The sequence below is a fragment of the Stegostoma tigrinum genome, chromosome 7 (genome assembly GCF_030684315.1).
Source record: "Stegostoma tigrinum isolate sSteTig4 chromosome 7, sSteTig4.hap1, whole genome shotgun sequence".
In the NCBI taxonomy this organism is placed as follows: domain Eukaryota; kingdom Metazoa; phylum Chordata; class Chondrichthyes; order Orectolobiformes; family Stegostomatidae; genus Stegostoma; species Stegostoma tigrinum.
The window spans coordinates 68,686,820-68,707,779 of NC_081360.1; the positions used below are offsets into that span (position 1 = coordinate 68,686,820).

At 39.6% G+C, this 20,960-nt stretch overlaps 1 protein-coding gene across 2 annotated transcripts in view; it reads right to left on the reverse strand.

The window, feature by feature from the left end:
• Positions 1 to 1,298: 1,298 nt before the first annotated feature.
• The window catches only part of LOC125453891 (inactive dipeptidyl peptidase 10-like), a 1,598,661-nt gene continuing 1,578,999 nt past the window's right edge, over positions 1,299 to 20,960 (reverse strand). For both annotated transcript variants that reach the window (XM_048534000.1, XM_048534001.2), the window contains exons 24-26: positions 19,021 to 19,093; positions 4,329 to 4,402; positions 1,299 to 3,412 (exon numbers count right to left, since the gene is read on the reverse strand). In XM_048534000.1, coding sequence (XP_048389957.1) covers positions 3,275 to 3,412; positions 4,329 to 4,402; positions 19,021 to 19,093 — 285 coding nt within the window. In that variant the 3' untranslated portion in view covers positions 1,299 to 3,274. The remainder of the gene's footprint in view (positions 3,413 to 4,328; positions 4,403 to 19,020; positions 19,094 to 20,960) is intronic.

The window sequence follows — 20,960 nt, forward strand, 5'->3', positions numbered from 1 at the left end:
TTTGTCAGCTCTTCATAATTCTGGTAGTTATTTGGAGTTTGTGCACTAATGTCATTACCAATACAGTGTGATCCATGAATTATTCCAAAAATATGAGCATGAAAACAATTCCTTTTTGAAAAATAGATGCAAACAATCTTAGGGATTTCTTTCTGTAGAAGGGTTAATTCGGGAGTTAATGATGACAGAAACACTGTTTAGAAATGTGCAAATTTTGTTTTCTGAGCCAGTTTGGTTTGTACCTATGCACTTTTACCAATGCTTATGATATAAAATAAACAGTTTTAAGGTATTTGTTTAAATGAATATCGAAAATAATGGATACATATTAATTTAATAGAAAATATGCCTGTATCTAGACTTGACTATTCCAACAGTCTCAGGTCTAAAATAACAAATATACTGTCTAATGTTTCAACAACTGGCTATTTTGAAAATCTGGTGTGGCTAATTTCATTTTTGACTCAGAAATTAAAAATGAACAAACAATGTTGTTATTAAGCATTGGATCTCAATAATCATAGTTGCATGCAGTATGCATTTTGTGTATTTTAAATATGTTACATATTTATTAATGGTGTGGCAAATTGGAAAGCAGAGTGTATATGTGTTTTTTGTTTATTAATTTTCTGTGATTTTTTTCTTGGTTATTATTAGTTGCTTATCTTTTAAACTGATGTGTAATAGACATGAAAAATACTAGACTGCAGCACCATGAAAACATCAACAAAATTGTATGGGTTGGAGCTGATAACATGGACAGCTCTGAGATGTGCACCTGAGATGCTGCTTGGCCTGCTGTGTTCATCCAGCTCCACACTTTGTTATCTTGGATTCTCCAGCATCTGCAGTTCCCATTATCACACTCAACACAGACAGCTCTTATTGTTTCCAAAACCAAAATATTGTCTGTGTTGTTTATTTGAATTATTCAATAACTTGAGTAAAACAACTTGAGTATCTGTAAGTTAACTGCATGCATCTTTTTGCTTGACATTAATACTATAATATTATAATTATAATATCAAACTGAATTGCCTGAAAAATGAGCTACAAGGGTCTAGGCCGAAAGGTCAGCTTTTGTGCTCCTAAGATGCTGCTTGGCCTGCTGTGTTCATCCAGCTCCACACTTTGTTATACCAGACAGTACTTATGTTTCTTCAAATGCAAGCATCAGCCTCGTCAAATCTGTGTTTGCTGTGCCAGGTTGTTCTTGAATAACAACATGATCATGTTACAAGTTATATTAGGGCTCTGGTGAAGTGAAGAATATAATCTCAGGAACCTACCCTTAACAATTCAAGAGAAAAACAGCAGTATTTGCTATTTTATTATTTCCAGTCATGCATCTCCCTACAGGTATCTTTTACCATTCAACCACTTAAGTTTTACCATAACTACAAATAAAGCAATTCCTAAAATTTTATATAACAGAGCCACAGTGTCAACAAATACACATCAAGTCATGATAGTATTTTGTTTTTGTATTACTCAATCATGAGCAAGATGACCTATTTAAACCTTGCTTCCTTGAAAATTATTATATCAGGTAACTTAGTTATCCATAAATCTCCACACCTTTGACGTGTATCCTTTGTGTGATCTTATGAATCTCAAAACAGGATCATGTTTGGGAAGGGTGGAATAAGGAGTATAACATAAAGTTAGCAATCAGAACATAGAACATTACAGCACAGTACAGAACCTTTGGCCCTCGATGTTGCGCCAACCTGTGAAACCAAACTGAAACCCATCTAACCTACACTATTCCATTATCATCCATTTGTTTATCCAATGACCATTTAAATGCCCTTAAAGTTGGCGATTAATTTGCTCTTTCATCTTCTATTTTTGATTTAGTAATAACAGAAAATAAAATACCTTTTCATAAAAGTTTTTATACAAACTATTTATATTCTACATATTTACAACTATAAAACTGGCATTAGCAAAGATGTTCAGAAGAGGTTTTATCATTGGAATGGGAAGTTTTGTTGTTTATTCAGTTAAGTGTTCAGCTAGATTCAAGTCTTTTAGCTTTTGGCCACATGATGGCAGACTTTGCAACTATTTTGAAGACACAATGCCTCAATTCATTATGGATGTCTTACTGTTATCTCATATTCCCTTTGGATAAGTTCACTCATTAAGATGTGGATATGGGGCTAACAAAATTCAAATTATTTTGACAACCAGCATATAAGAAGAAATCCTCAGGAATTATTTCCCTCCAGATTTAAACCAGGGCATTCTAGCAAGGCTGAAATTTATAGGTGTAATGATAATAATGAATGCTGGAAGATACATCAATAATGGTATTTAAAAGAGATTTTAATCATTAGTCATTGAAATGTCCTGTATCTGAATATTGCTCCCATTGGGAAAATCAAATTGAAAGAGGCAATTTGATGTATTATGATTATTGTTTTGAATTTTGAAACAAGATTTGGTAAATGTAATTCTGATTTCCAGTGAGCTTGATGGAATGAAGAAATTCGCTCAAGCACAAAGGTTATTGGAAGTTGTAACAATTTGCCAATAACAGACTTATTATATCCGATCTTTAATCACCTGATCTGTACTAAATTGGGAATTGCTATATTGTTAGTTAAAATTAAAGTGGATATATTGCAAAAGCAAGATTATCTTATGTGGGAACGATAAACTAATGCATAATACACAATACCACATGTTTTGAAAACACATTCTACTTTTGAAAAGACTTATAAAAATTCTGTTTATTTAATTAATGAGACGTCAGGGAAACTGGATGGTTTTGAATTTGCAAACTACAATATCTGGTTTCTGACAAAAAGAATGCACATCATAATATATATGTCATAATTTTTGTGCAAGTGACAATACAAAGTTAAAAAGAAAATAAATGTGTTCTCTTTAAATGTTGTTACCAATCAACAAGTATTAACCTATACAGCAGTGAAGCCAAACAAAATACACATGCATATGCACAACTGGAATTCTGACTTTTGTTTAAATGTGCTAACAGGTCAATGTATTCCCAAAAATTGTTTAAATATGGTTCCTTTGAAAATAATCCTGGACCTGGCACATGAATTTCAAATCCTTTTTGCCAGTCATCAGATTCATAATCTCTAATGTGCTGTTTCTGTGAATTTCTTGCAGCTGCCCTGGTACTTCTGCACTTCCACTAACAGTGGTACTTAATGCTGGGTTCTGAGAGTTCTGGACTATTAGCTTTGTCTTCAGTATACTGAGTTTTCTTTATTTTTTCCAGTTTAACGAGTTTCTGATTTTATTCATCGTCCTCTGGTTCCTTCTGTAATATAGGTGTTTCTTGCTTGAGGCACTCTCTGAAAAAGTTGAGGATAGCACTGTACATATGATGCTTGCTTTTTTCAGCTGTAATAAAATGGCCTTCATCTGGATAAATCTGTCTCATAAACAAAATAAAAGGTTAGTGAGACATATGGCAAATGTTATTTTAAATATACAATAGTTAACTTTAACGATTAAGATATATTTTAACTGTGCTAACAATTGAGTATTACAATTAGTTAGACAATTGTGTCAAGTGAACACATTAGGTGTATCATAATTACCTAAATGATTGTCAGTGATAATAGCAATTGTTGATTTGAGATGACATTCTTATTGTCAGTAATCAAGTATGAATTAGATTCCATTTAAAAGCTATTCAATGGAACTCATCTTGTGCTCTAAACAAAGTGAGATGTGGAAATGTTACTCTGTCATAGCTGTAAATTTATATGACTAAAATAAGAGCATTTATTATTATAAATATTACTTGTTCTGACTTCTAACCACTTGAAATTAAATACAGGCTGTCAAATTCCAAATTAGTGTTATCACATATCATGATTGTCACTCAAATACAACCAGAGTTCAAATACTCTTTTACTGACTTGTTATACACTGATGGTTTGTAACTCGAGGAAAGGCCCATCTTTATTTCCATGGCATTTTCATCACGGGTTCCATTACCTTCCTCCTGGTGTTCATATGCCCAAGAATGTTGATTCTTTCTAGTCTTCATCACATTACTTAACTGTTGCCTGGTACTCAGTGTTGACTAGTGATAAGTAGAAGCATCTACAGTGGATCTGAAAATCCAACTCTATTGTTGAATATAGGTAAGCTTGATCTTTAGCCAGATTGGAATGAAATAAGGTGAATATTATAATGGCATGAAGTGGATTTCCTCTAGGATTCAAAGACAATAAGATGGGTCTTTAAACAATGCTCTAAGGGTCTAATTCATTTAGTTACCTCAACCTCTAGATTTGTTGCACTACATTGTAAATATATATTAATTAGAAATTCAATACCTGTAGTGTATAGTTTCTTTCTGCTTTCACCAGGTGTTGTATCAGCTCTGCTGTGTGCTGAAAATGTACATTTGCTGCAAAAAAAGTTACATGCATGATTACCTAAAATTAAAACTGGCTTTTATTAGCTATTCATCAAGGCAGATTGCACCAAATCTTACCACAAAAGCTGTTTTAATTAATCTCCATTCATTCTACACCTAATTATTTCAAATTTGAAGTTATTAAGGTCAAACAAAGAAAGATACAACTCCACTGGGTAGTGGTTGTAAAATGTATTAAAAACTTCAAGCATGTCAATCACCTAGCTGCCATCTCAATCTGAATGAAGAAATACAGAATATTTGTATCTTGATTTATTTTTGGTCCAGTTTCCCAGTAGCTGCATCTGCTCTTTTATCAAAGCAATTATCTTTCATCACTACACACAATCTTCCTCACTGGTCACTCCTTTTAGCATATTATTTAAAAGATTCAATTCACTGATATTGTTACAGTTTCCAGCTTCAACTACTCTATTTCATACATAGTGTGAATACCATCTCTCCAATTAAGTCATAAGATATAGGAGCAGAAGCAGGTCTTTGCCCCTTTGAGTTAGCTTTGCCATTCAATAAGAACATGGTTAATCTGATAATCCTCAACTTCTCTTTCCTGCCTTTTCCCTTACTGATTAGAAATCTCCGCCTTGAATTTATTTAATGGCCTAGCCTCAACAGAGTGGAAACTGATACCCTGAGATCTTGCTCTGTATAGAGTGCTCCGAGCATAGCCAAACTGTATTCAACTATTCGCGCCTTTTGACAGCACCCCATTCAGTATTTATCTCTGTCCTAACTTTTGATCAACTCCTTTGCTTACCTCCGCTCTTTTCTCTTCCTCTCTTTAGCACTGTCTCCATGTATCTAGCTTCTACATTCACTTTCCACCTCACTAGCCTCCACATCCAAAGGATCATAAGCTGGCACTTCCACCACCTCCAGCAGGATGCTATTACCAGACTGTATGCCCCTCTTCACCCTTATTAACATTCTGTCGGGACTCTGTCTAGGACACTCTAACCCACTCTAACAACTCCTTACACTCCTTTGGCACCTTTCCATGCAATCATTTGCTTCCTGCCTACTCACTATCCAAGGCCTCAGGCACACTTTCCAGGTGAAGCAGAGATTTATGTACACTTCATTCAATTTTGTCCACAATGTGGCTTCGTGTATACAAGGAAGACGAAATGCACACTGGGCCAGTGCTTTGTGGAACACCTACACTCTCTTTAGAAATGAGCCTGAACTTCTTTAGCTGACTGCCACTTCAAGAAATTACTATGTTCCCATGCCAACATTTCTTTCTCTTTCTGTCTGCCTTCCCTATTGCCTATTGAATATATATATATATACTTACGTGCTATAGGTTTCTGTAATCTTTCTCTAATTAAATAATATTCAGCTTCTCTTCTTCCTGCCAAATTGCGCAACTTCACAATTTCCCATATTATATTTCAATTGCCTACATTTCTCTGCTTTTAGCTTGTTAGTACCCCAGTGTATGGTACCTTATCAAACATCATACATTGACTGCTTGCTTCTTGCCTTTCCTGCTTATTACCTCCTCAAGCAATTGTTAACAAACTTGGTGGGCATGATTTCTCCCTTATGAAGCCATGGTGACCCTGCTTAATCATATTATATTCTTTATTATATGCCTTCACACTTTCCATATAATAGATGTTAAGCTGATTGCCTATAGTTAGCTTCTAGGGGGTCAATTACTTTAATTGGCTGGATGGCTGGTTTACAATAAAGAGTAAATGAGATAGTGACAGTTCAATTCTTGCACTGGCTCAGGTTACTATGAAGGACCCTCCTCACTCAAGGTGTGGTGACACTTAGGTTAAAGCACCATAGTTGTGTCCATCATGACAGAGCAGCCCTGTGGTCTGCTAAGGCTATGGTGTAATTACTTTGAGTTTCCCACTTTTTCTTTCACTTGTAAAATAAAGGGGCTGCATTGTTAATTTTCCAATCCTCTGAGAATTTTCTAGAGACTAAGTATTCTTTGAAAATCACTACTAGTGTATTAGCTATTTCTAAATACTTCCTTTTATACCTTAGGATACATTTCATCAGGCTCAGAGGGCTTATCAGTCTTTAGCCCATTTATTTCCTCATTAGCTTTTTTTTTCTAGTGAGAGTTTTTGTATTTATACCCTGTCCTCCTCTTTGTCCCTAGATTATTTAGTATTAGTGGAATGCTGTTATTGCCTTGTACCGTGATGTTTGATACAAAGTATTCATTCAATTCCTCTTCCATTTCCTATTTCCCCACCCTCATTCTCTAAGGACCCTATGGTCACTTTGGTTTCTCACTTCCTTTTTATGTATTTAAATAACTTTTTGCTGTCTGTTTTGAGATTACTCGCAAGTTTACCCTCAAATTGAATCATCTCCCTCTTTTATTTTCCCCCTTTGGTAATGTTTTGATGGATATTAAAACACATGCAATCCATGTTTTACCAGTAATCTTTGCTGCATTTTATTTCAATTTGATGCTAACACCAGGTTCCCTGGTTAATCATGGTTGTCTTTGTTGAATACTTCTTTCACACTTTGATGTATCCTTGTTGTGTGCCACGAGCTATTTTCTTAAATGACTGCTATTGTTCCACAACTTTGCTGCTGAACTCCTTTCCCAGTCCACTCCAACCAACTCTGCCTTATTTAATTTTAGCTCATTTGTTTCTGGCCCAAGTGTCCCTTTCTCAAACTGAAATCTATTTTGAGATAATTTATTAAACTTGTCTCATTACTCATCAGATCTCTAATATTCACGTTGTTAGTTTTAAGAATCTTGTCCTTTTATTTCCAATCATTCCAGCACCCCTGCTCCATCTTTCACTGAGTTGATACTAGAAGAAAACTGCAGTCTATGTTAGGCAATTCCAAAGATAAATATTCTTTGATTAGTCTTATTCTCTATCAGATGCCTTTGATAACATATCACACAGCACGCTTATAACATTTAACACAAACAGAGTCAGGGACAAATAGCTGAATGGGTTATAAAATGGGTAGAAAGCAGAGGGTTGTAATAAAGGATAATTATTTGGACTGGAGAAAAATAGAAAGCAGCCTCAGTGCTGGAGCCATTGTTATTTATATTTTAGATTAATTATTTGGATTTAGAACTAAATAATGCTATTAAAGTTTACAGATAATAAATGATGATGGTGAGGTTATAATTGACACTAAAGATGAATGTAATGTTCTACATGGAAACATTTGAAAATTTTTAGACAAGGTAGGTAAACGGCAATGTACATCAAGACAGATTTAATGTGTGCTGATTTACTTTGGTAGAGAAAACAGAGACATCACCTAGACCTTAGAAAATAAGGAATGGACTAAGAAGAACAAATATGATCCAAGGTTGCAGGTGAACAAATTATTAAAAACAGCCAAGCAGTTGAGCAATACAATAAAAAGTGCTAACAAACATTCAGATTTGTTGAGACAACAAATTTGAAGGTAGTATAGTTATACTGAATCTGTATAGGACACTGGTCAGACTATCATTGGTGTATTGTACACTGTTCACAGAAATCCGGAGAATGAACAAAAACAGGGTTACAGTGTAATATCAGAACAGACTGCAACTATCAAGAAGGATTGAGCAAGTTCAGGATATCTTCTTGACAAAACAGAATGAATAGGGATTTTTAAAATTATGAATGAGTTGGATAGTCTAGATGTGGTCAAATTATTTCCACTGGTATGTGAATCCAAAACTAGGATCCATAATTACAAGTTAGTGGTCAATATGGAAGTAAGGACAAATTTCTGAGATTAGAACATGGAATGTGTTGAGGTCAATAGCTTAATGCTTTCAAAAGCCACCTTTAAGAGTGCACGAGGGGAAAGATAACAGAAAGATATGCAACAGCTATGATGAGGTCAATAGAATGTGAAGAAAGTCATGGAATATAAATAGCAACGCTGACAATTTGGGTTGACATACATGTTTTTCTTGTGTAGATGTCTTGTAATTATTGATCTAAAGTTTCCTGAACTCTTTCCACGCTATCTTCCCCATAACCTCCATGAGTAGTCCACACCTCTCACAACAAATTTAAACGTTGTGTATGCATTTCCTCATATAAGTTGATATTTATGTTTCCTCCTTATAGAATTTGTCAAAAATGTAACCATATTAATGGAGTTCTATTTTTCGTATCTCCCTGAGGTTTGGTTTACTTGAATAATAGCTTCATTGAGCTTATTTTTCTCCCAGGTAAGCAACCAGAGGTGCATAAACTTTCCTCTCCATAGTTCGGACGTCTCAAGCTTAGCTTAGTCTGGTTTTAGTTTAAGATTGTGTTACTCAATCTTTTGTTTCTTTTTGTTTTAAAAGTATAGTTCTCCAAAGGTCCAGAAATTCCCTTTCAGTGATGGGTTATCTATGGAGAGGGAATACTTCGTAACAATTTTAATCAGCTGCTAATCCACTGCAAATTTCACCAACAACATTCTTTTGCTATTCAGACAAAATTCAAAATGGTAATTCCATTCTTGAAAAATTTACAACACTAGGAATGACTGGAATAGACACTCCTAAATGACTACAACACTCTGAGAATGGCAACACCTTTCTGCAAATATTACTATTGAGAAAGGGGAGGTGATGGCTTTGTCACAGTGTCGCTAAACTAATAATTCAGAAGTCCAGGCTAATGCTCAGGGAACATGGGTTCCCCTTGTAGAATTTAAGTACCATTAACGAAGTTCAACTAACTTCAAGTTGAGGGAGCTTAGTACATTATCGCAAAACTCAAAGTTGAAGCATTGTGACACTTCTCCAGCCATAAGTATTGAATGGATGATCTATCTTGGCTTCCTCCCGAGGTTCCCTGCAGATCATAAGCCAGTGTTTAACCAATTTATCACACTACATGATATCAAGAAATACCAGAAGAATCAGAAACTCACATTTAACTTTAACACAATTCTCTTGCTTTAGGGTTTTTGCATAAACACTTTACTGTTTTAACATTCCTCTTTTCCTTGATAAATATATGCTTCACTGTTGTCCTTTAGAATTGTTCCCCTGTTCATTTTACTTTGTTTTCTCTTTCTCCATTTTCAAAGTTCTCCTTAACGTTTGGCTTTTCAACTGAACTTCCAGTCATCGCATTCTGCCTCTCAGGTCCCACCACTTTCCAAGTACCTAATATCTATTCTACCCTTGACAACAAAATGTGAGGCTGGATGAACACAGCAGGCCAAGCAGCATCTCAGGAGCACAAAAGCTGACGTTTCGGGCCTAGACCCTCTCTGATGAAGGGTCTAGGCCCGAAACGTCAGCTTTTGTGCTCCTGAGATGCTGCTTGGCCTGCTGTGTTCATCCAGCCTCACATTTTGTTGTCTTGGAGTCTCCAGCATCTGCGGTTCCCATTATCTCTGATCTATTCTACCCTTTCCTTTTTCATTTAAAGTGCCCTGAGATGCCTTCTTGTCCACAAGCTGCATAACAAATTAAAGCTGAAAACAAGAAAAAAAAACATGCTGGAAATCACAGTGGATCGGGCCGCATCTGCGGAGAAACAGCAAGTTAATGCTTTGAAATGTGTGCTCAAAAGGGTGCACTTCTTGACAAATAATATTGCTCGGGCAAAGACATAACTCTAGAACTTTTTATACAGACGGAAGATTGACAACCATCCCCAACCAGGTCCGTATCAAAAGATCTCAGCAGAAATCTGAATGAACGATTAAAACTCTTCATAAAAATAGCCACAGTCAGTTTTGATGCATCAATATGTCCTTTCTTTTGAGAAACTATTACAATAAGATTGGGTTTTGCTGCAGAGAGAGTTTTTTAAAAAAATGTAGCAACATTCGAAATAAGGACTGTAAGACCATAAGAAACAGGAAAAGGAATAAGCTGTTTGGCCCCTCAAGCCTGCTCCACCGTTCAATAGGAACGCAGCTGATTCAATATTCCTCGCATCCACTTTCCTGTCCTTTCCTCCTATCCCTTGATTTTTCCCCAAGAATCTATCAATCTCAGCCTTAAATATACAAAAGGATTCTGGGCTCACGGATCTCTGTGGTAATGAGTTTCAAAGACTGTCAACTCTGATAGGAGAAATTCTTCCTCATCTCAGTCATTATAGATGTTGATCTCTGATCCCAGGCTCTTCCATGAGGAGCAACACCCTTTCAGCATTTAATGTACGAAGCCCCTGGAGAATGTTTCAAAGAGATCACCACCTATCATTATTCTAAACACCAGTTAGCAGAGTTCCAACCTGTTTAGCCTTTGTTCTTCAGACTATCTCCCCATACCTGGGATCATCCCGGAGAGCATTCTCTGAATTGCCTCCAATGAAATGATAGCTTTCATTAAATAATGGGACCAAAACCGCTCACAATACTCCAGCTCTCATCTCACCAGTATCCTGCAGAGTTTCAGTAAGACATCTCTACTCTGACCCTCTTGAAATAAGGGCTAATATTCCATTTGCTTTCCTGACGACCTTCTATAGCTCTGTACTAGCTTTCTGTATTTCGTGCATAAATACCCCAAACAATCCTTTTGTGTTAACAAAGTGTGGAGCTGGATGAACACAGCAGGCCAAGCAGCATCTCAGGAGCACAAAAGCTGACGTTTCAGGCCTAGACCCTTCATCAGACAGGGTCTAGGACCGAAACATCAGCTTTTGTGCTCCTGAGATGCTGCTTGGCCTGCTGTGTTCATCCAGCTCCACACTTTGATATCTTGGAGTCTCCAGCATCTGCAGTTCCCATTATCACTCTTTTTGTGTTATAGCTTTCTTTAGTTTTTCTCCATTTAAATAATATTGTATTCTTTCATTTTCCTTTCCAAAATGAATAACTTTGTATTTTCCCACATTATAATCTTTGCCAACATTTTGCCCACGTAACTTATTAGCATGTCCAGTCGTGGAAAATGTAGACAAGAAGGGCAGATGTTTTACTTCCATGATTGCTTTGATTTACCATCTCTCTGTCGCTTAAACTTTGTTTTCAGCCAGAATGGAAGAGTATAGGTTGACAATTTAATGACTAGAAATATTATAGTCCACACTAACTTTGTCCTGACTGAATCTCCGCAGAATTGTTGAAAGGAGAAAATGGCAAAAGGTGTTTTCAAACCTTCTTCAAAGTGGAAAGGTGCTAAGGCCCATTTTAACACCTGAATATGACCCCAGTTGAGCTCAGCTCATATGATACAGTGGAAATCAGAAGTAGAACCCTGTTTACTTTGTATAGCCAGAATTTTTGCCTGTGAGTGAAGTGCGCAGAGTCAGAAGGATTCAGATTCAAATCCATGCATCTAATTTTTAGGAATTACTGCCCAGATATCAAAGCTTTAGTGATGTGGGATACAGGCAAGCTACATAAGATCTCAAGATGAGTAAACCTGGAATAAGACTAGAGGCTGGTCTCATGAAGTTTTGTTTTTAAGAAAAACCAAACAATAAAACATAAGCATCTCTCCAGCCTTTGCCATTCAGCATCACCGATGGGAGTCCATACAGCAATCATGCCTTGCACCCAGTCACCATAATCCTCAATATCCATTCCAACCTGAACCCTTCTATTCATCAACCATGGTCCTCACGTCACCCATGCACCTTTCTTAACCTCATGGTCTTTGATGCTCCTTTGCCAACTTCGTGTTCACTCACACTAACCCGTGCCCTCACGCACCACACTTTGTCCTTTCATGTGTCATGCCAAATCACCAACTATTCACCATGGGAATAACCGATGCAGAAATGCGATGAATTAAAATCCTATTAAAGTTTTAAGTACGTATTCCAGACTTCAATAAATTTACAAAAAAAGTGTCTTCAGAAAGCCAAATTACTACAATTACATTCCTTCCACAAAATAAAACCTATAATAGCAACTTCTCATTTATGTGCCCAATCTGTATTAACATCAAACATTGCAATTCATTTAGCTTATTATTCAATTCCGTATGACTGGAAAATCTTTACATCATTTAAGAAAAGATGTAATTCCATAGGGATTCTCCTGAATTGCCCTATCTTTGGTGGGAAACAAAGACAGCTCCCAATGAATGGTATGAAAAGTTGCAGATATTTGTTTGTTGTTTCACCTGAAGCTTTGTTAGTCTACTACGAGGTCAAAATCTTCTTCTCATGCTGATAAAAGAATAAAGTAGTAGAGAAGAAAACAGCATAAGAATTAAGAATTATAAGAACTGAGCTAGACCATTCAAATCTTTGTCTCTGCTCTGTTATTCAACAGATCATAGCCGATTGAATTATTTCCTAAATTCCAATTTTCTGCCTGCTCCATAACCTTTGACTTTCTTGTCAATATATATTCAATGATTAGGCTTTCTCTGCACCACTAGTGACTCGCTAAGGGAAGAAATATTTTTTCATCTCTGGGTTACATACACACGGTCAAATTTTAACTTATGCTGAACATCAGCTGGAGGCAGGGCCAAAGAATTGCCTGTGAATATGGCTCCCTAGTGAAAGACCAGGACTGCGGAATCAGCAGCTAAATGAATAATTTAACAGATCATTGAGGAAATGCAGTTTGATAGCACTATCGATGACATGTTCTGTCACTTTGCTGTGGGTGGAGAGTGGTCTGCTTGGGTGGTAATTGGCTGGGTTGGACTTGTCCTATTTTATGTGAACAGGACAACGTGCGTAACTTTCCATATTATTGCATAGATACCAGTCTAGTAACCGTACAAGAACACTTTGTCTAAGGGCAGAGTTAGTTATGCAGCACAAGTCTTCAATTGGAATCAGAGGTGATGGTATATGTTGGTATCAATGATATGCAACAAGAATTTGGAGAGTTAGGTAGTAGCGTAAAAAGGAGCACAACCGACCAGTCCCCCTCCACCGACACCCTCATCCGCCTAGCTGAACTCGTCCTCACCCTCAACAACTTCTCTTTCGATTCCTCCCACTTCCTACAGACTAAGGGGGTGGCCATGGGCACCCGCATGGGCCCCAGCTATGCCTGCCTCTTTGTAGGTTACGTGGAACAGTCCCTCTTCCGCACCTACACAGGCCCCAAACACCACCTCTTCCTCCATTACATTGATGACTATATCGGCGCCGCCTCTTGCTCCCCAGAGGAGCTCAAACAGTTCATCCACATCACCAGCACCTTGCACCCCAACCTTCAGTTCACCTGGGCCATCTCCAGCACATCCCTCACCTTCCTGGATCTCTCAGTCTCCATCTCAGGCAACCAGCTTGTAACTGATGTCCATTTCAAGCCCACCGACTCCCACAGCTATCTAGAATACACCTCCTCCCACCCACCCTCCTGCAAAATTTCCATCCCCTATTCCCAATTCCTCCGCCTCCACCGCATCTGCTCCCACGATGAGGCATTCCACTCCCGCACATCCCAGATGTCCAAGTTCTTCAAGGACAGCAACTTTCCCCCCACAGTGGTCGAGAACGCCCTTGACCGTGTCTCCCGCATTTCCCACAACACATCCCTCACACCCCGCCCCCACCACAACCGCCCAAAGAGGATCCCCCTCGTTCTCACACACCACCCCACCAACTTCCGGATACAACGCATCATCCTCCGACACTTCTGCCACCTACAATCCGACCCCACCACCCAAGACATTTTTCCATCCCCACCCCTGTCTGCTTTCCGGAGAGACCACTCTCTCCGTGACTCCCTTGTTCGCTCCACACTGCCCTCCAACCCCACCACACCCGGCACCTTCCCCTGCAACCGCAGGAAATGCTACACTTGCCCCCACACCTCCTCCCTCACCCCTATCCCAGGCCCCAAGATGACTTTCCACATTAAGCAGAGGTTCACCTGCACATCTGCCAATGTGGTATACTGCATCCACTGTACCCGGTGTGGCTTCCTCTACATTGGGGAAACCAAGTGGAGGCTTGGGGACCGCTTTGCAGAACACCTCCGCTTGGTTCGCAATAAACAACTGCACTTCCCAGTCGCAAACCATTTCCACTCCCCCATTCTTTAGATGACATGTCCATCATGGGCCTCCTGCAGTGCCACAAAGATGCCACCCGAGGGTTGCAGGAACAGCAACTCATATTCCGCTTGGGAACCTTGCAGCCCAATGGTATCAATGTGGACTTCACCAGCTTCAAAATCTCCCCTTCCCCCACCGCATCCCAAAATCAGCACAGTTCGTCCCCTCCCCCCACTGCACCACACAACCAGCCCAACTCTTCCCCTCCACGCACTGCATCCCAAAACCAGTCCAACCTGTCTCTGCCTCCCTAACCTGTTCTTCCTCTCACCCATCCCTTCCTCCCACCCCAAGCCGCACCTCCATTTCCTACCTACTAACCTCATCCCACCTCCTTGACCTGTCCGTCTTCCCTGGACTGACCTATCCCCTCTCTATCTCCCCACCTGTACTCTCCTCTCCACCTATCTTCTTTTCTCTCCATCTTCGGTCCGCCTCCCCCTCTCTCCATATTTATTCCAGAACCCTCTCCCCATCCCCTTTTTCTGATCAAGGGTCTAGGCCCGAAACGTCAGCTTTTGTGCTCCTGAGATGCTGCTTGGCCTGCTGTGTTCATCCAGCCTCACATTTTATTATCTTGGATTCTCCAACATCTGCAGTTCCCATTATCACTACCAAGGTTGTAGTCTTTGACTACTTCTAGTTACATTGGTGACTGAGTCTAGGAATAGGGAGAAAGGTCAGATGAGCATGTGGCTAAAGAGGTGACACAAGAGAGAGGGCTTTAGATTTTTGAATCATTGGGACAATGTAGGTGGGACCTCTATAAGGTGGACCTGAATTGGAATGAGCCCAATAACCTTGCTGGCAGGCTCAGCCTTGTTGTGGGGAGGTTTTAAACTAACTTGACAGCAAGATGGCTCACAGAGTAGATGTAAAATCGGGGACACATTATAATCCCACATAGAAAGAATGCTAGGGCAGTCCAATAGGCGGAGAAGACAGCAGCAGGATAAAGTGCATGAGGTGTCCAGAAAACTAAATTAAATCCATTTTAATGTAAAGAACTTGACTGGAAAGGCAAAGAAACTTAGAGTTTTGATCAGTGCATGGGAATATGATATTGATGCAGTCACTGAGACACTGTTGAAAGAAGGACAAGACTGGCAGCTCAACTTTCATGGTATAGATATTATAGGTGCGATGCAGTTGGGGAAGTCAGTGAGGTGGGAGCATTCTAATATTGATAAAGGAACTCATGATTGCAGGACTGAGGGAGGATGTCTTAGATTTAAAATAAGGCCATCCTGGTAGAGTTTTGAAATAAAAAAAGGGGCAACTACCTTGCTAGGATTATACTGCAGGCCTGCCAACAGTCAGAGAGAGATAGAGGAGCAGATGTATAGACAAATCACAAAAAGCTGGGAGGGAATCATGATTATAGTTGTAGGGTATTTCAATTTTGTCTACATTAATTGGGATCACCTTAATATAAAACGATTAAACAGGGTGGAATTTTTGAAGGGCATCCAGAAGAGCTTTTTGAGCCAGTACATAGATGGTCCTACGAGAGATGGAGCAAATAGTGGTGGAAGTTTCAGTGAATGAGCATCTTGAGGATAGTGACCATAACTCTAAGTTTCAAAGTCATTACAGAAAAGGATATGGATCATGCCAAAATTAAGCATCTAAATTGGGAATGACCAATTAAAATGTCATTAGATAGGATTTGGCAAACAAACTAGGAGCAACTACTTCCAGGTAATGTGAGAGTGTTTGAAAAGTGGTATGGTGAGAATTCAAAGCCAATATGCTCTCCTAACAGTGAAAGGCAAGGGCAGCATATGCAAGAAATTGAGAGTTTGATAAAGAAAAAGAAGGAAGTATATGTCAGGAACAGTGCATTAAAAACAGAGGAGGCGCTTCAAAAATATAAATAATATGCGGGTTTGCTTAAAAGATAAATTAGGGAGGGACCACGAAATATCCTTGGCAGGTAGGATTAAGGAAAACCACAATGCATTTTAAAACTATATTAAGAGTAAAGGATTACCATGGAAAGGGTGGGACTTATTAGGGATCGAAGGGACAATTTGAGCATCGATACAATGGATGTGGGTGAAGTCTTAAATTAATACTTCTCATCTGTATTCACGGAGAAAGGCCTTTCAGCTATGGATTTCAGATGGGATGCTGAGGCTCCAGATTAATAAGGAGAATGTACTAGATGTTTCAACAGCATGAAGGTGCATGAATGCCCAGGGCCTGATGAGAAGTATCCCAGGCTGCTTTGGGAGGTAAGGGAGGACATTGCTGGTGCCCTGGTGGATTTATTTAATTCTTCACTGGCCACAGGTGAAGTGATGGCTGGAGGAGAGCTCATGCAGTTCCTTTATTCAGGAAAGGCTGCAGGATAGGCCAGCTAATTGTTCATTACTCAGTCGGATGTCAGTGGTGGGAGAATAATTGGAAATGTACTGAATGACAGGATTAATCAATAATGATTTGTTAGAGGGAGATCTTCACTGACTAATTTGGCAGTTTTTTGAAGAGATGACTGAAAATATTGATGATGGTAGTGCAGTTGATGTGGTTTACGTGGACTTCACTATGGCTTTTAACAAAGTTCCACATGGGAGGCTGGTCCAAAAGGTCTACAGGGTCCAAAGTAATTTGGCAAAACTCCATCCAAAATTGACTTTCAAATAGGAGGCAAAAGGTGTTGTTGGAAGTGTCTTTTTGTGATTGGAAGCCTGTGATCAGCGGTGCATCACAGGGGCCAGTGCTGGAACACTTAATGTTTGTTTTGTACATTAATGACTTGCATATGAATGTGGAAGGTGCTCTTAGTGAGTTTACAGATGACATGAAAAATGGTGCTGTTGTGGTAGTGAGGAGGATGGGCTCAGGCTACAGTCTGATACTGATCAGCGAGGAAACTGAGCAGGGAAGTGGCAGACAGAATTTAATCCTGATAAGTGTGATGTGATCCATTTAAGGAAGGAATGACACTCGTGAGTTTGGTGTACAGGGATCCCTGAAGGTTGTCAGCACAACTAGACATGGTGGTGAAGGCGGCATACAGGATGTTAGCCTACATTAACCAGGATGTAAAATATAGGAGCAAGAAAGTTTTGTTACAACTTTATAAAACATTGGTTGGTCTACAGATAGAATACTGTGCGCGGTTCTGGTTACCACATTTTTGGAAGGACGTGATTACGTTGGAGTGGGTGCAGAGGAGATTCACCAGGATGTTGTCAAGGATGAAAAGTCTCTGTTATGAAGACAGACTGAACAGCCTGGGCTTATTTTCCATACAGCTGAGGAGGCTATGGGGGGGACTTGACTGTGGTACACAAAATTGAGAGAGGCATGGAGACAGTAGATTTTGAGAATCCCTTCTCCACAGCAGACATGTCTAAGATCAGAGAATATAAGTTTAACGTGTGGAGTAAGTGGTTCAGTGGAGATCTGAGAGAAAAAAAACTGACCCACTGTATGGAATGTGTTGCCTGAGCTGGTGGTGGAGGCAGGTATTCTTGCAACTTAAGGAGCATTTGGATGAGTATTTAAAATGCCAGGGAATTGTAGGCTATGGACTAAGTGCAAGTAAATGTGGTGTGATTTGTTCTTTGTTCGTCAGTGCAAACATGGTGGGCTGAAAGGCATGTTTCTAAGTTGTAGGAGTCTATCATCCTATACCCACAATGCCGTGAGGGTCCTTAGACTTTCCAATATCCAGTGTTTTTAGCATTTTAGATGGAGTGAATTGAATTTGTTGAGGACTAACATCTGTTTTTCTGGGGACCTCAGTTGAAGGCGAAGATTATTCATTCACCACTCTGTTCACGTGCATGACAAATCTCGGGACAGCAAGCCGCCCAGTCCCATTTTTTCACTCTTTCTGCCTAACCTTGTAGGTAAAGCATATCTGGAACCCAACAATCCCAACAATTACTTGGGACTCTGGAGGGTAGCAGTCTAATCAGTTTAAACACAAATGCAGTTGCTATTGTTTCTAAGTGTGAAAACCTTACATCTTCACTCGAACAGCGAGGGCCTCCCTTTAATCTTTAACAACCACCTTGCCAAAGCCTATTGTTAGACAGACAGACTTCAGAACAGGTCACAAAAGCTTCTTCATTTTACCTCAAATTGAAGAAACAGTCCCAAAACATAACAATGTTTATAAATCACATATTTATAACACTTCTGCTATTAGCGAATGGAAGCATTTTCCTTGTTAAAATTATTGCAACTGCGCATAACTTTGACACCTATGTCAAATCTTCCAACAATCTTGCTTTGTTCCAAGGAGAAAAACATCTGCAAATTTTGATATTTGTGTGGTAAGAGATGGGTGAAAAATATTTAAATTCTCCAGAATTTAAGCAGGTGCCTAAAATAACCAACACAGTGTCAGAGATGGAGAGAAAGGGAAGTAAAGTAACAGAGAGATATAAATGGAGAGGCTAAAAGATGGATAGATGTAGCCATTCTGGGGATCTTTGTGCATGTGTCATTTGTTACTTCAACAAAATTAAGACATGTTCAACTTGTTCAACATATCCAAAACCTTGGATACAAAAATGACTCTAATATCATCGTTTTGAAGCCACTATCCAAACACCTTGTAAGATATTTTGGGGAGATAACCAGCATGTGTATGCTTGAATATGAGACAGGCTGCAGTAAGTCTTACCATCAGCAGTGCCGTGTACAATCATGAAACTCTCATCTTTGATTTCATTAACATTTTGTAACACACTAGATTCCTGCAATAAAACAAAAATTGAGTTACTAACATGAATTTTAAACACAGCATTACTTGATTATTTATATTAAAACATAATTATTGCTTCTAAATACACACACAAAATTAAAAAGAAAACTATAAGAGAATTAGCTGTGAAAAATAAAATAAATACTCATCTCCTTCTTGGGATGGAGTTTCAGCAGACCAGGCTTTAATCTGGAATGTGTTTCCATCCTAGCCCCAATTAACTATGCTAGACTGAAGCTGATTGTATCAGTCCAGTGGGCTCCTGGCCAGAATTTCAGCAGATGAGGAAACTTGTGTGTGATGCATCAATATCAAGATTTTTTTCAATTATATTAGGAAGAGACCATGGTTTGTAATGTAAAAGTGTTAGGGACAGAATTAAATCCAAGGAGAAAGGATAATGTCTTTATTTCATTTTAGGAGCTTGGGGCTTTTATCACTGCTTCCTGGGATCTATTCCCACCTTCGAATTGGAAGTATTGGGATACAGTAGCAGAAAACAGATCAGCTGACCATATGACCCATGGATATTTGGGTACATAGGAGGCAAAGAACTGTCCTGTACAAGTGTGAGAGATGTGATTTAAACATCTTACTTGGCATGGTCAATACAGTACAGAGCTGGAGGAACACAGCAGGCCAGACAGCATTAGAGGAGCAGGAAAGTTGACATTTGGGTCAGGACCCTTCCTCAGAAATGGGGAAGTGGAAGGGAGCTGGGAAATAAATAGAGGAGGGGTGGGGCTGGGAACGTATGTGGGATGGTGATAGGTGAGTGCAGGTAGGGAGTGGTGGGGATTGGTCAGTGGGATAGGTGGGAGAGAAGATGGACAGGTTGTGTCAGGTCAAGGAGGTGGGGATGAGAGGGAGGGTTGGTCATGGAATGAGCTAGGGGTGGGGAGATTTTAAAACTGGTGAATTCCATGTTTAAAACATCAGGCAGTAGGCTCCCAAGATGGAATATGAGGTGTTGCTCCTCCAGTTTGCAGGTGATGTCATTGTGACACTGGAGGAGGCCCAGGATGGACATGTCATCCAGGGAGTTAAAATGGTTGGTGACGGGTAGGTATTGTTGTTATCATGTACAGAGCACAGATGCTGAACATAATAGTCTCCAAGTCTACGCTTAGTCTCACTGATGTAGAGGAGGCCATATTGAGAGCAGTGGATACAGTAGACCAAGTTGATGGATGTGTAGATGAACCTCTGTCTGATATGGAAGGTTTGTTTGGTGCCTTCAATGGAGGTGAGGAGGAAGTGTAGGGGGAGGTGTAGCACTTCCTGTGATTGCAGGGAATGGTGCTGGGGATGGTGCGATTAGTGGGGGATGTGGAGAGGATGAGGGAGTTGCAGAGAGAGCAGTCCCTTTGAAAGGTAGATAGGGCTGGGAAGGGAGGTATGTCTTTGGTTGTGAGGTTGGATTGTAGGTGGTGGAAGTGGCAGAGAATGATATGTTGGATGTGGAGGTTGGTGGGGTGATACGTGAGGACAAGAGGTATTCTGTCATTATTTTTGTTGGGTGGAGGGGATGTCAGTGCAGAAATGTCAGAAATGGAAGAGATGTACAGGAGTGGAACACCCCATCTTGAGAGCAGACGCAGTGGAGGAATTGGGAGTAGGAGTTCGCACTCTTGCAGGTGGGTGGGTGAATTCACCAGTTTTAAAACCTCTCCTCCCCCGGTCTCCCTCTCATCCCTACTTCCTTGACCTGACATAATTTGTCCATCTTGTCTCACAGAGATAGGAAGAACTGCCGATGCTGGAGTCAGAGATAACACAGTGTGGAGCTAGAGGAACACAGCAGGCCAGGCAGCATCAGAGGAGCAGGAAAGCTGATGTTTTGGGTCAGGACTCTTTTT